Source organism: Pristis pectinata, chromosome 18 (assembly GCF_009764475.1).
Source record: "Pristis pectinata isolate sPriPec2 chromosome 18, sPriPec2.1.pri, whole genome shotgun sequence".
In the NCBI taxonomy this organism is placed as follows: domain Eukaryota; kingdom Metazoa; phylum Chordata; class Chondrichthyes; order Rhinopristiformes; family Pristidae; genus Pristis; species Pristis pectinata.
The window spans coordinates 2,672,115-2,687,126 of record NC_067422.1 but is presented as its reverse complement, the minus strand read 5'-3'; the positions used below and the strand labels follow the sequence as shown (position 1 = coordinate 2,687,126).

At 48.4% G+C, this 15,012-nt stretch overlaps 1 protein-coding gene across 1 annotated transcript in view; it reads right to left on the bottom strand.

Moving 5' to 3' along the window:
• Positions 1-13,323, bottom strand: part of stxbp4 (syntaxin binding protein 4) — a 119,639-nt gene extending 106,316 nt beyond the window's left edge. Inside the window, exons 1-3 of the mRNA XM_052033315.1 lie at positions 13,042-13,323; positions 7,024-7,097; positions 4,143-4,238 (exon numbers count right to left, since the gene is read on the bottom strand). Coding sequence (XP_051889275.1) covers positions 4,143-4,238; positions 7,024-7,097; positions 13,042-13,109 — 238 coding nt within the window. The 5' untranslated portion in view covers positions 13,110-13,323. The remainder of the gene's footprint in view (positions 1-4,142; positions 4,239-7,023; positions 7,098-13,041) is intronic.
• Between the last annotated feature and the right edge of the window lie 1,689 nt (positions 13,324-15,012).

Below are 15,012 nucleotides of genomic sequence, written 5' to 3'. Positions count from 1 at the left end.
ACCACAGGTAGCCCAGCTCCCAAACCTTTGTGTGGCCCAGTGGGGGCAGCTGGCTGCACTCATATAAGGGCTCTGACAGCAGGCGAGGGCCTGGCTCCACAGCACTGGCTGCCAAAGTCATTGGTGTGATCAAAGCCATCATTCGGTAACACTTGAGACTGGATAAAAAATATTGTTAATTCTTTAAAAAAAAAATTCAACAAAATGAAAACACTGAAGCCAGAGACACGAGATGCTGGAATCTGGAGCAACACACAATCTGCTGGAGGAACTCAGTGGGTCAAGCAGCATCTGTGGTGGGGGGGAGGAATTGTCAATGTTATGGGTCAAAACACGGTAGTGTAGCGGTTAGCGTAACGCTATTACAGCGCCAGTGACCCAGGTTCAATTCCCGCTGCTGTCTGTAAGGAGTTTGTACGTTCTCCCCGTGTCTGCGTGGGTTTCCTCTGGGTGCTCCGGTTTCCTCCCACATTCCAAAGACGTACAGGTTAGGAAGTTGTGGGCATGCTATGTTGGCACCGGAAGCGTGGTGACACTTGCGGGCTGCCCCCAGAACACTCTACGCAAAAGATGCATTTCACTGTGTGTTTCGATGTACACATGACTAATAAAGAAATAAAGGACAATGCAAGGTTTGACCCAAAACACCAACAATTCCTTCCCCCACCCCCGCCCCAGATGCTGCCCGACCCGCTGAGTTCCTCCCGCAGTTTGTTTGACACTCAGAAGTCAATTTGAAACACTGAAATAAAATAGATAATTTATTTGCTAAGTGTCTCCCAGTCACCTGAAAGGGGCTGGCGGTGCCGCACCAGACTTCAGTCGGTGTAGGGAGACTGGGACCCCGTCCCTGCCTGAGAGTTGTGGAGTCGTAGAATTTCCCGCTGCCCTGCCTGGTCCCACAAGGAGTCCTCGGCAGTGGCAGCAGCAGTGACAGACACCAGGGCTGGAAACTGGCACCGGCACAGGGATGTGTGGTGTCCGACACCTTCCATCAATGCGGGAACACACTCTTCCTTTAAGCTTCCAACCAGCCTCCCCTCCATGGACTCCGTCTACACTTCCCGCTGCCTTGGGAATGCAGCCAAAATAATCAAGGACTCCACCTACCCCGGACATTCTCTCTTCTCCCCGCTTCCATCAGGCAAAGATGCAAAAGCCTGAAACCACGTAGCACCGGGCTCAGGGACAGCTTCTATCCCGCTGTTATCAAACTCTTGAACTGACCTCTTGTACGCTAAAAGATGAAGCCTTGATCTCCCAATCTACCTCGTTATGGCCTTGCACCTTATTGTCTGCCTGCACCGCACTTCCTCTGTAACTAACACTATATTCTGCACTCCATTTCCCTTTTTACTACTCTGATGTACTGATGTATGGAAAGACACGTTTGGAAGGCATGCAAACGAAAGCTTTTCACTGTATTGTGGCAGATGTGACAATTACAAACCAAGGGCAGTGCAAGGCTCTCATTCTGCAGTTGATCTCAGTAACTCACCAATGCCAGCAGCTGGAGTTAGGAGTAAGCTACCAACTCAAGTTAGTGCTGCTGTCTCAGGGCTCCAAGGAACCGGGTTCGATCTGGTCTTCAGGTGCTGTCTCTGTGGAGTTGGGACTTTCTCCCCTTAACTGTGTGGGCACCCCCTCCCACCAAGGGCTCCGGTTAATGCCCAAAGATGGCCCGGTGTGTTAATTGGTCCATGTAAGTTACCCCCAGTACAGGTCAGTGGCAGAAGAATCAAAGGAGAGTTGGTGAGCATGTGACAGAGAATAAGTTGCAGGGGGTACAGGGAAATAAGGTGTTGGTGTTGGTTTATTATTGTCACTTGTACCGAGGTACAGTGAAAAACTCGTCTTGCATACTGATTGTACAGGTCAATTCATTACACAGTGCAGTTACATGGAGTTAGTACAGAATGCATTGATGTAAGAACATTATTAGTAATAGTTAGTGACGTAGAGTTTAAATTTAAAAGTGTAGAACAATTATTGTAAGGGTAATGAGTAGATCTGTAGAGAGCAGCTTGCAACGAGTTGCCACGCTCCGGCACCACCTTGCTAAGGAGGGGGAAATGGGACAGATGGGATTGCACCTTTGGGAGCCAGCACGAGCTGACCTTTGTTGTTACGCATTCATAGAGCAGAGAAGTGGGCTACTGGGTCCAGCTGGTTATTGCTCGCGTGAGCTTCCCCCGAACCTCAGTTCAGCTCACCCCATCAGCACATCCCTTCATGCCATCTGCCACAAGTTCCATATTATTTGCCCTCATGCAATTTGGTAACTAGTTTATTATTGTCACATGTACAGAGATACAGCGAGAAGCTTTGTTTTGCATGTAATCCATACAGATCATTCCAAACACAAATACATTGAGGTAGTACAAAGGGAAAAGCAATAACAGAATGCAGAATATAGTGTTATGGTTACAGAGAAAGTGCAGTGCAGGCAGACAAATATAGTGCAAGGGTCACGACAAGGTAGATTGAGAGATCAAGAGTTCAACTTTATCATACAAGGGGTCCATTCGAGAGTCTTCTAACAGTGGGATACCCCAATGGACAACCACACCAAGGGTTGTACCACTAGGGCTTGTGGTCTGGGACAGTGGCTTCTGTACAAATGCCAGGTACACTGGGCTCTGCCAGTGTGGGCTGGGTTTCCTGCTCCTGATCATTGTCCACTGACACAAAACAAAACTGCCCAAGTTCTCCAACACCAGTGCAGGAAAGACTCCCGACCATCCATTCTGTGGGTCCACTTTCCTTGTCCCCTCTGCATGCACTGGCCTCTCTGCACGCACTGGCCTCTCTGCACGCACACAACTTCACAAGTGTAGACATGTCCAACACATGCAAGGAAGAGCTGCATCTGAAGGCACCAAGGAAGACAGAATCATACCCAGGTCATGAACCCCGATGTTTTCTGCCCCTGCTGAAGGGAGGCCTATTCTCAGGAACCTGGAGCTCAGTTACGTGGAGAGACTGAAGCCCGGACTCATCTCCTTGGAAATTTAATAGAAGGATCAACATTTTTTTTTAGATGTATTAAATGGAGTAAATAATGAGAGGCTGTTTCCACTGACTGTAAGGTCAGAAACCAGAGGAAATAGATTTAAGATAATTGTCAAAAAAGTTTTTGGGATCTGGAATGTAGGAGCTGTAAGAGTGGTGGAAGCAGATTCCACAGGAGCTTTCACAACACTTGAAAAGAAGCAGCACGGGGCTCTGGGGAGAAGTGGAGAGGGGAACATTGGTTGGGCCTACAAGATACCAGTGTGATGGGCTGACAGAATCAGAGGTCAGGATTGAACATGGGCAGCCGGAGCTGTGAGGCAGCGGCTCTACAAGGTGCCCAACGGTGGTCAAGGAGCTGGTCAGTGACTTCAGGAAGGGGGGCAGTGCACATGCTCCTATCTACGTCAACAGTGCTGAGGTCAAGAGGGTTGAGAGCTTTAAGTTTCTAGGAGTGAACATCACCAATAGCCTGTCCTGGTCCAACCACGTAGATGCCACGGCCAAGAAAGCTCACCAGCAACTCAACTTCCTCAGGAGGCTAAAGAAATTTGGCATGTCCCCATCAACCCTCACCAATTTTTATCAATGCACCATAGAAAGCATCCTATTTGGATGTATCACGGCTTGGTACTGCAACTGCTCTGCCCAGGACCGCAAGAAACTGCAGAGAGTTGTGGACACAGCTCAGCAATCACGGAAACCAGCCTCCCCTCCATGGACTCTGTCTACACTTCTCACTGCCTCGGTAAAGCAGCCAACATAATCAAAGACCTCAACGTTTTGGGTTTAAACCCTGTATCGACCTGAAACATCGACAATTCCTTTCCCCTCACAGATGCTGCTCGACCCACGGAGTTCCTCCAGCAGATTGTCCGTTGCTCCAGATTCCAGCATCTGTAGACTCCTGTGTCTCCGAAAGTTAGAGGATCATGAGCTGAAACTCTCCCCACAGAGGCTGCATGATCTCTGAATACTTCCAGCCTTCTCTGTCTTTATATCAGGCTTCGAGCATCTGCATGATTTTGCTCAAGTTCATCGATGACATAGGCATACGTACACAGGGTATAAATGCCATGCAAATCAGCTGTTGAAAGATCGAAACACAGGAGCAGACATCATACACTTACCATCACTGGCTGCTATTCCCCTCTGCAAAATACGCTTGACATAGATTCCATACTCCTCACCAGTTTGTTCTTTAAACCCACCAATAACTTTAATACCTAAAACAGAGAAAGAACCATGTTTTAATTTGGTGTTGCGACTTCTCCAGACTCCACTATCCCAACGGATCCATCCTGCCCCCTCCCGCTCTCTGTAAAGTTGACCTCATGCAAACATTTCCTAGGAAGAGCAGGAGGTGGATGAGAGCAGAGGCAGCAGATCTGGCCGATGATCAAAACCCGCAGCCGATTGGAAGAGTTTCACAGCGACATTGGAAGGAGGTGGTAGCTGGTGGACATCATCTACTGTCCAATTAGTGTCATGCAGCACAGAAAGCAGGCCCTTCCGCCCAACAAGTTGCCTAACTGGGCGAGTTACATCTGCCCGTGTTTGGTCCACTTCCTGCTGAATCTTTCCTATCCATTCTTGCTTTATAAATTCGAGGTTGTAAAGGTGAAGCACAACAGGGCAGCTAGGCCAATGGAGTGGACACGTTGTGCTTGATGGGATGTTGTGGACACTCCCAGTGACCGGGGTAGTTCGTGTCTCCAGTTGTAGTGGCCTGCACTCCAGGTTTTGCAACTGGAGCAGTGGCTGGAATCACTACATGGGCAGCCTACTTCAGGAGGTGGTCACAATGCAGATAAGTGTGCGGATAGAGGGGGGACAGGTGCCTCAATACTTAGAACATTACAGCACAGTACAGGCCCTTCCACCCACAATGTTGTGCTGACGTTTTATCCTGCTCTAAGAGCTATCTAACCCTTCCCTCCCACATAGCCCCCCATTTCTCTATCATTCATGTGGCTATCTAAGAATCTCTTAAATGTCCCTAATGTATCTGCCCCCACAACCTCTGCCAGCAGTGAGTTCCTCGCACCCACCACTCTCTGTGTAAAAAAAAACTTACCCCTGACATCCCCCTTATACCTTCCTCCAATCACCTTAAAATTATGCCCCCATTTTCACCCTGGGTTGAGGAATCAACTAGGGAGCATGCTACTTTAGATCTCGAGTCATGCAATAAGAAAAGATTAATTAACAACCTTGTAAAGAGGTCTTTAAAGGAAGAGTGACCATATCGAGATAAAATTTTACCAAGTCTGAAAGTGATGTGGTCAATCCAAATTTAGGATGTTAAATCTGAACAAAGGAAACTGAAGAAATGAGGGGCAGATTGGGAAATTACATTAAAAGGTCTAACAAAGGACCGGTAGCAACTAGCATTTAACAAAATAAAAGAGATGTGATTTGCAAATAGAATTAAAATTATTTTAAGACACAAAGAAACCAACAGGACAAGTGGTCTATCCTTGGCTGACAGAAGAAATCAAAGACAGAATTGGATTAAAAGCAGCAGCTTATCAATTTGTCAGAAATAGCAGTTGGTGTAAGGATTATTTGAGAATTTAGCTAAGGAGGACCAAGTAAATAATAAAGAAAGGCAAGACAAAGTAGGAGAATACTGCAAGAGCTCCTACAAGTAAGTAAAAAGGAAAAGACTTAATGAGGGCAAATGTAGATGTCCTATAGACAGGGGTAGGAGAATTTATAGTGGGATGTAAGGGAATGACAGAGGATCTAAACAAATACTGTGTGTGAATGTCTTCCTGTACGAAGTGGGTGGCAGAGCCACTGGCTCACAGTTCCAGCAACCCCACTTCAATCCTGACCTCCAGTGCTATTGGTGTGGAGTTTGTATGTTCTCCCCATCTCCGCATGGGTTTTCCCCGGACGCTCCAGTCTCCCCCAATATCCCAGGTACACAAGGGGAGGTTAATTGGCCACTGCAAATTATCCCAAGTGCAATTGGGTGACAGGAAAATACGAGACACAGAAGAGACTGCAGATGCTGGAAATCTGAAGCAACACACCCAAAATGCTGGAGGAACTCAGCAGGTCGGGCAGCATCTGTGGAGGGAAATGAACAGTCGATGCTTCGGGCCGAGACCCTTCATCAGGACTGGAAAGAGGGCAGAAGCCAGAATAAAAGGGTGTGGGGAGGGGGAGGAGCCCAGGCCGGCAGGTGATAGGTGAATCCAGGTGAGGGGGAAGTTAGGTGGGTGGGAATGATGTGAGAACCTGGGAGGTGGTAGTTGGGAGAGGCAAAGGGCTGAACAAGATGGAATCCGATAGGAGAGGACAGTGGGGCCATGGAATAAAGGGAAGGAGGTGGGGAACCAGAGGGAGGAAGGTGTGGGTGAGGGGCAGGTCGTGAGGGCGGGGGAGGGAAAAGAGAAAGGGTAATGAGGTCCGCGGGATAAGAGAAAACCAAAGGTGGGGGGGGGGGGGGGGGGAGAACAGTGGGGAGTGGTCACCGGAAGTTAGAGAAATCGGGATGGGGGAACGTGGATGATGGGCATACGAGAGGCTCGGTTCCAGGGAAGAGGGTAGTGGGACTGATGGGATTCCTCTTCTGGCAGCCAGCATAGACTCGATGGGCTGAATGGCCTCCTTCCGTGTTGTAATAAGAGTGCAAGTAGATGCACTCTAGTCAACCACCAGCTGGAGGCACCACGTTCTGTGAGCTCTGCTGCTCTCCGCAGAACTCTCAACAGCAAATCTAATCTGGTGTCTGCTCTGGTGCAGTGGGCATCACTCACACAATCAGAAGGCTGGGAGTTCAACACAGTACTGAGGCTGACCAATGTAGGACCAGTGTACAATGGTTGAATTTTGTTCAGTGTGGACTCGATGGGCTGGATCTGCACTGTACGTCTCTCTGATGGTGCTGGTATAGGACAGAGCGGTGCTACACTGCCAAAGTTTCAGCATCAGCCTCCAGGCTCGTGTCTGCTCTCCCGCGTGGATGTGAAATACTACATACTTGAGACTCACACTTACCCAGGCCATTCTCACAGTCAGAGAACACAATGCGGTGTACAGCTCGATTGATTCCATAGGGTCCCATAATGGTCCTGTAGGCAATACATATACAAGACCGGTTACAAATTATTTGCTTAAAAAACTAAAAAGGAAATTTAAAAAAACCTGCAGATGCTGGAAATCCAAAATAAAAATCAGAAAATGCTGGAAAACTCAGCAGCTCAGGCAGCATCTGTGTGATAAGAAACAGGGTTAACATCTCAGACAGCGGGTCTTCAGAATTCAACATGAAAGGTTTCACATAACACAATTGAACAGTTCGACACAACATTATTGAACAGTTCCCTTGTAAGACAAGATGGACTCTTGACCTCACAACCTACCTTGTTATGACTTTGTACCTTACTGTCTGCCTGCACTGCACTTTCTCTGTAACTGTAACACTTTATTCTGTATTCTCTTAATGTTTTACCTTGTACTACCTCAATGCACTGTGTAATGAATTGATCAGTATGAACGGTATGCAAGACAAGTTTTTCACTGTACCTCGGTACATGTGGCAACGATAAATCAATAAACCAATTTACCGAGTTAGCTCTGTTTCTCTTCCCACAGATGCTGCCTGACCTGCTGAATATTTCCAGCATTTTCGGGTTTTGTTTTAAACCAAAGGCTTCTGATATCTTCAATTAATGTTATCCCGGACAAAGTTGCCCACTTGTTTGTTCCATGGTTCACCCCCACCATCCCCCAAAACATTCATCCCTTCCAACATCCTGGACCGTGGGTACAGTATACACCATCTAGAAAACACAATGCAAATTGACACCAGACTCCCAAAGCAGACACCATTCTGACCTCTGTTATGAGAGGATATAGACAATTCAGGATCAAAGCCTCCTTGAAAAAGCAACATCCCGGCTGATTCCTGGGAAACCCTTTCCCAAGGACACTCAAAGTGGTGAAGGAGCATTCAGGATGGGAATCTCAAACCCATGTGTTCAGAGCATGCAGAAGCTCGGTGTAAGTGTTGGAAAGAGCACAGCATCGCCCAAACTATCAGCTGCCCACCCTGTCAGCAACTCCTGTCCCATCTGTGGGATAGTCTGCAGGCCCCATCAACCACTCAGAACCGAAGAGGAAACAAGTCATCCTCGATCCAGAGGAACTGCTTTAAAAGTAAGACTGTAAGTACTCAGCCAGGCTACTCCGACAGCATCTCACAAGGAGGACAAGAGCAGCAGGTCCAGTGGGAGCACCATCATCTGCAGGTTGCCCTTCATGCTGTATCGCCAGTCATTCATTGTTGTTGGGTCTAAATTCTTGAACTCCCTCCCCAGTGGCACCGTGAGAGCACCTTGACCAGAAGGACTGCACCAGTCCTAGAAGGTTGCCACTCAACCTTTTTGGAGGCAACCCAGGCTGGGCTTGTGATGATGCGTATATCACGAGAGTGATTAATAATTCCTTTCTAACACGTTGTGCCTGAAAATGTGCAACCTGCCCTGGATGGCCCTGGGACTAAATGCAGAACTTTGGTATAAGGTGGGCCTGATCCACAACAATCCTGATGTACTGCAATCCCCCAAACTCCAACCCATCCTGTGTCCCGGGGAGTGGACAAAGCCTGGGTCAGATTCCTTCCTGCTGGGCACACCAAGTCCTGATCTTGCGGGCAGTGCCAACAGAAGGGCCAATGGTCCATTGGAAGGTCCTACCGCTGGAGGACAGCGCAGGCAAGGTAACATCAGATCACAGAACTAGAGATGCTCAATTTATGGCAATTGCAAGGAAGTGACAATCCAATTCCAAAGTAGAGAAGGAAACCCCTCCCCACCCTCATTCTGCACACAGAGGAGATCCTCACAGCTAACCAGTTTCATTCTCAAAGTTTCCCACTAATGTGTTGTTATAAGTCACAAAGTCAGGTGCAGACGTTTTCAGCTCATCTGCCCAAAACAAGCAGAGCTGCCTTCAGTGCTGCCAACCTTGGTTAAATTGTTCCAGGGTTCTGATCTCCATTATCTAAAAAGGGGTCCACCTCCGTGTCACCTGCACTGTGCACACGTGAATATCCTCAACAATGACTTGCTCAAGGGCCACGTGTTTCAGTATAAGCTGCGGGCTGACACACACAGTGCAGCACCAGGACAATGCTGCCTGTTGGAGGTATCATTTACTAGTGAGACTTTAAACCAAAATCCATCTGCTCTCTCAGGTGGATGTAAAAGATCTCACAATATTTTTGATGAAAGGCGGGGGAGAACATAAATAAAAGCTGCATGAGGCTAATTGGCCTCTCACGTCGGTTCAACCATTCAGTAAGATCCTGGCTATTCTTTTATCACAGTGCCTCTTTCCTGCAGCAACCCCAGATCTCTGGAATCCCTTGACATCTAAAAATCTATTACCCTCAATCCTGAATACATGTGGAAACTACTCGATCTCCCAGACATCCCTGGAACCAGTCCAGTGATTCCTCTATTAGGCAAGTAGATCTAATCTGTACAAATACTTCAGGTGTGATCTCACCAAGGTCCTATACAACTGCACTGAGACTTTCTATTTCTGATTTCAAATCCTCTCATAGTAAAGGCTAACATGTCATTTACTTTCCTGAGCACTTGTCTCCCCTGCATGTTGGCTTTTATTGAAACCAACATCTTTTAATTTCCTGCTATTAATAAAAAAAGCTTTGCCCTCTCTTTTCTGCTGAAACGGATGACTTTATTGTACCCATTGTATTCCACCCACTACGTTCTTGCCCATTGACTTCCCCCATCTATATCCATGTGAAGTCTCTCTACATCCTCCTCTCTGCCAACACTGCCACTCGGTTGTGCGGGCAGGCACGGTAGTGTAGCAGTTAGCGTAATGCTATTTCACCGCCAGCGACCCGGGTTCAATGCCGGCCGCTGTCTGTAAGGAGTTTGTACGTTCTCCCCATGTCTGCATGGGTTTCCTCCGGGCGCTCCGGTTTCCTCCCACATTCCAAAGATGTACAGGTTAGGAAGTTGTGGGCATGCTACATTGGTGCCGGAAGCGTGGCGACACTTGTGGGCTTCCCCCCAGAATACTCTATGCAAAAGATGCATTTCACTGTGTGTTTCAATGTACATGTAACTAATAAAGAAATCTTATCTTATCAACAAACTTAGATATATTACACTTGGTCCCTCCATCCAAATCTGATCCTTCCGGTCACAGGCTCCTGAACTAAAAGTGACTTGTTTACTCCTCCTCCTGCTTTCTGCACATTAACCAATCCTTAGTCAGCACCAGTACAGTGCTGCCCCCACACCCCCCCCCCCAACCCCCATGTGGCATCTTATCCAAACCTTCTAGAAGTCAAAATACACATCAACTGGCTTGTTCTTGATTATTCTGCTAATCAAACGACTCTAGCAGAATCATCAAACATGATTCCCCTTTCACAAATCTATGACGATTATGCCCAACATATTATTGTTTCAGTGCTGTTACTGCTTCCTTGATAATAGTTCTCCCTGCTATTTAACGGTCAACCAATGTCACCAGGTGAATCAGGCCATTATCACACTGCTGTTTGTGGGGACTTGCTAGGCACAGTGTTTTTTTACATCACAACCCATGGGATAACTTTGATACAACACACAAGATGTTGGAGGAACTCAGCGGGTCAGGCAGCGTCGTGGAGGGAAATGGACAGTCCAGATGAAGGGTCTTGACCTGAAATGTCAACTGTCCATCTCCCTCCACAGATGCTGCCTGACCCGCTGTGTTCCTCCAACACCTTGTTTTTGCTCCAGATTCCAGCAGCTGCAGTCTCTTGTGTCTCCAGATAACTGTGGCCATGGGTGTAAAGAGCTTCAATATGACAATTCTGTGCCTTCCCATTTTGGAAAGTAAAACCAGAAAATACAGCACCAAATTGCACCTCATTCAACATCTGAAGCCGTCTGTGTGAGGTTTGCAAGTTCTCCGTGAACACATACGTTTCCTCTGGGTGCTCTGGTTTCTTCCCGCATCCCAAAGACGTGTTGGTTATCAGACTAGTTGGCTTCAGTGTGTAGGTAGGAGAATCAGGGGCATCTTGGTGGGTGTGTGTGAGAGAGTAGGCTCAGTGAAATGAGTGGGAAAATGGGGTTGCTCAGAGAGCTGGCATTGAAACCAGGGGCAGCTCCATTGTGGACACAACCATCCCCACCATTGAGAACATCTTCAAGAAAACAGCGTCTATCATTAAGGACCCCCACCATCCAGGACATACCCTCTTCTCGTTACTATCATTAGGGTGATGGCACAGGAGCCTGAAGACCCAAACTCAACAATTCAGGAACAGCTTCTTCCCCTTCACCATCAGATTTCTGAATGATCCATGAACACTACTTCATTATTCCTTTCTTTTGCACTGTTTTTGTAATTTATATATTTTTGTGTCTTTGCACTGTTCTACTGCTGCAAAACAACAAACCACGTCATACATCAGTGATAATAAATCTGATTCTCAATGACCCCCTATGTTAAAAGGAAATATGAAAACAAAAGTTCAGGGATTCCAAGAGAAAACCTCTCCCAACCTCTCCCAATTCCCAATGCTCGCTGTTGAAAAAGCGTTTTCCAATTCCCCTCTGAAACAGCTTGGCTCCAGCTTGGTTTATGTCCCTTCCCTGTCCTTGATTCACCCTCCAGTGGAAGCAACTCCTCTGATTCCACCCTACAGAACCCTTCAGCACTTTAAACAGCTCGATCTGTGCATCAATCTTACATACTCATGCAATCTATCCTCAGAATTTAACCCTTAAAGTCAGGGTATTCCAGATAAGTAATAAATTTACATCACTTATTTCCAGAAACTTTTAAATTGAGACACACAGCACTTGGACCAATCAATAAGGATTATTTGAAATAATTTGAATATTTAAAATTATTTAATATAAAAGTCTGAATGCAAAAAATCAAGGGACAAAAATATAATGAGATTGCTGGAAGAACACAAATGGATTCTAATTCTAAACATAAGTTTCTCACATCCTTCCTAGATTTTGACACGTAGGTTGTGCATTATCACCATTTTCTGATTACGTTTAAATCATAACAAGGCTTTTTCTAATTCTCATCTTAGTGAATTCTGAGATTCTGTATTGCCTTTTGAATTTATCTATGTGCTAAATGGAGAGCTCAAAATCAATTTACTTCTGTTCATAGAGCTGAGAATCAGTGAACGTCACCCAGCTTGTATGGGAATCAGTCCATAATCAACACCCCTCCCCAAACATCACACACCTCCCCACTGATGGGTAACATACAGCAGAGAGGTTTACTGAAACCCATTCAGACATCAGTTCAAAAGAGGTCACACAAGTTTTCAAAACAGATGTATTCAGAGGATTCAGCAACATCAATACATCTGTGAATCAAAAGTGGGTGCAGCTTTCTTTGCCAAGTTCACCAAATGTTTGTTTTTTAACTTGGATCTTCTGAAAACTTTTTCTTCAAGGAAACAAGTTGCAATATTTTAATTTTAAAAATACTATGTTGATGAACTTTATCAATACAAATCTCAGGTTGCAAATGCTGAAATTGACAGAAGCAGAACATGGGCAGTGTGTGATGGTGCTCCTCACTGTCACCAGTTCTAGCCCCAGACACCCTGGCAGGTCTCTCTCTCTCACACACACACACACACACAGACACAGACACACAGAGAACTGCAGCAAAGACAGTCATTGGCAACGCCACGACAGTCCCAAACACATGCCAAAAGATTAAAATGTACAGACCCAGGGCAGGCATCTTGAGAAACTCAGATGGTCATCACAAAAGACAGACAGTCAGACAGACAGACACACACACACACACGGGGTAGCACAGAGAGAGTAACGGGTATGCAAACAAATTCCCAGCCTCGGAGAAACACGTGGACACACACAGTAGCACAAAGACTGACACAGCCAGAGACACACACACACACACACAGTGGGACAGGCACGGCCAGCCCCTGGAGAGACACAACAGTGAGACACACCCGGGGACACAGGCTCAGGGACAGCCTACCAGTACAACAGCGACAATCCATCGAAGCGCTCGGGCTCCGCTTCCTCTGACTGAGGCAGCAGGGACATGGTGGTCAGGGGCTGCCGACTCAGTGCCTCCTCAGCCGGCTCGGTCCCGCATCACTGGCCGAGCCCTGGGCGGGCACCGGGCGATCCAGGGGCCGGGGCAGCCACCGGGAAATGGCAGACTTTCATTTATGCAGCGCCTGTTGCCACCTCGGGACGGCGCAGAGCAAACTGCAGCCAATAGCAGGCGTGGGGACTGTAATCTGGGCCACTCCGTCTGCGCGGAGTTAGCTCCCACATATAAAGATCTGGTTGGAGGGATGAAGTGCACAGGGTGAAGCCCTTCCACAACCGAGGGCGGCAGTTGTCTCCGTCCCGGGCAGCTTGCAGCTGATTCAGAAAGGAACATCTCCAGGACTGAGAATCCAACAAACTGCGGATGCGGGACACCTTAAATAAACACTTAGCAGGTCAGGCAGCTTCCGTAGGAAGAGAAACAGTTAACACAGAGTCACACAGCACGGAAACAGGCCATTCGGCCCAACGCGCCCATGCTGACCAGTGGGCACTCATCTTCCAGCACTCGGTCCATCCCCTTCCAGGCCTGCGTGATTCAAGTGCTGGTCTGGACACGTCTTAAATACTGTCAGGGACTGCTCCCACCGCTCTGTCAGGCGGTGTGTTCCAGGGACTGAGCGCTCTCTGGGTAAATCTCTTCCCCCTTACCCTGAATACACATCCTCTGGTTTTCCCCACACCTGTGATGTGGGGAACAGCTTCCTGCAGTCTGCCCCCATCCACACCCCTCAGAATTGTACATCCCACAGTCAGGTCCCCTCTGCTCCGGGGGCAGCAGACCAGGCTTCTCCTCAAGATGTTTGGAGCTTCTCTTCCCCTCCACAGATGTGGCCTGACCCGCTCAGTGGGTCCAGTGCATTCTGTTTGTCATTCCTTATTTTCATTTACTTGTCGAGTTCTCTGCCACTTCTCCTGCAGGAAGGCCGGAGGACGAAGATCTCCGTCAGGAATTCAGTCCGTCTCTCTTGCCTTGTTCCTTCCCAATTCTGATGAAGGGTCTTCAACCCGAAGCATGAGCTCTGTTTCTCTGCTTCTCTGCCCACAGGTGCGGCCTGACCCGCTGAGTGCTTCCAGCATTTTATCCCCTCAGTGTGTGACACAGTGCAGTGCTCCCTCAGCCTCACCACTCACATTCCAACACTGCAGCACCTCACTGGCACTGCCCACTGACTGTGTGACACTCCCTCAGTACCACCCCTCCCACAGTGTGACCCTCCCTCAGTACTGCCCCTCCCACAGTGTGACCCTCAGTACTGCCCCTCCCACAGTGTGACCCTCCCTCAGTACCACCCCTCCCAGTGTGACCCTCCCTCAGTACTGCCCATCCCACAGTGCGACACTCCCTCAGTACCACCCCTCCCAGTGTGACCCTCCCTCAGTACTGCCCATCCCACAGTGCGACACTCCCTCAGTACCACCCCTCCCAGTGTGACCCTCCCTCAGTACCACCCCTCCCAGTGTGACCCTCCCTCAGTAACGCCCCTCCCACAGTGTGACCCTCAGTACCACCCCTCCCAGTGTGACCCTCCCTCAGTAACGCCCCTCCCACAGTGCGACACTCCCTCAGTACCACCCCTCCCAGTGTGACCCTCCCTCAGTACTGCCCATCCCACAGTGCGACACTCCCTCAGTACCACCCCTCCCAGTGTGACCCTCCCTCAGTACCACCCCTCCCAGTGTGACCCTCCCTCAGTAACGCCCCTCCCACAGTGTGACCCTCAGTACCACCCCTCCCAGTGTGACCCTCCCTCAGTAACGCCCCTCCCACAGTGCGACACTCCCTCAGTACCACCCCTCCCAGTGTGACCCTCCCTCAGTACTGCCCATCCCACAGTGCGACACTCCCTCAGTACCACCCCTCCCACAGTGTAACACCCCCACAGTACTG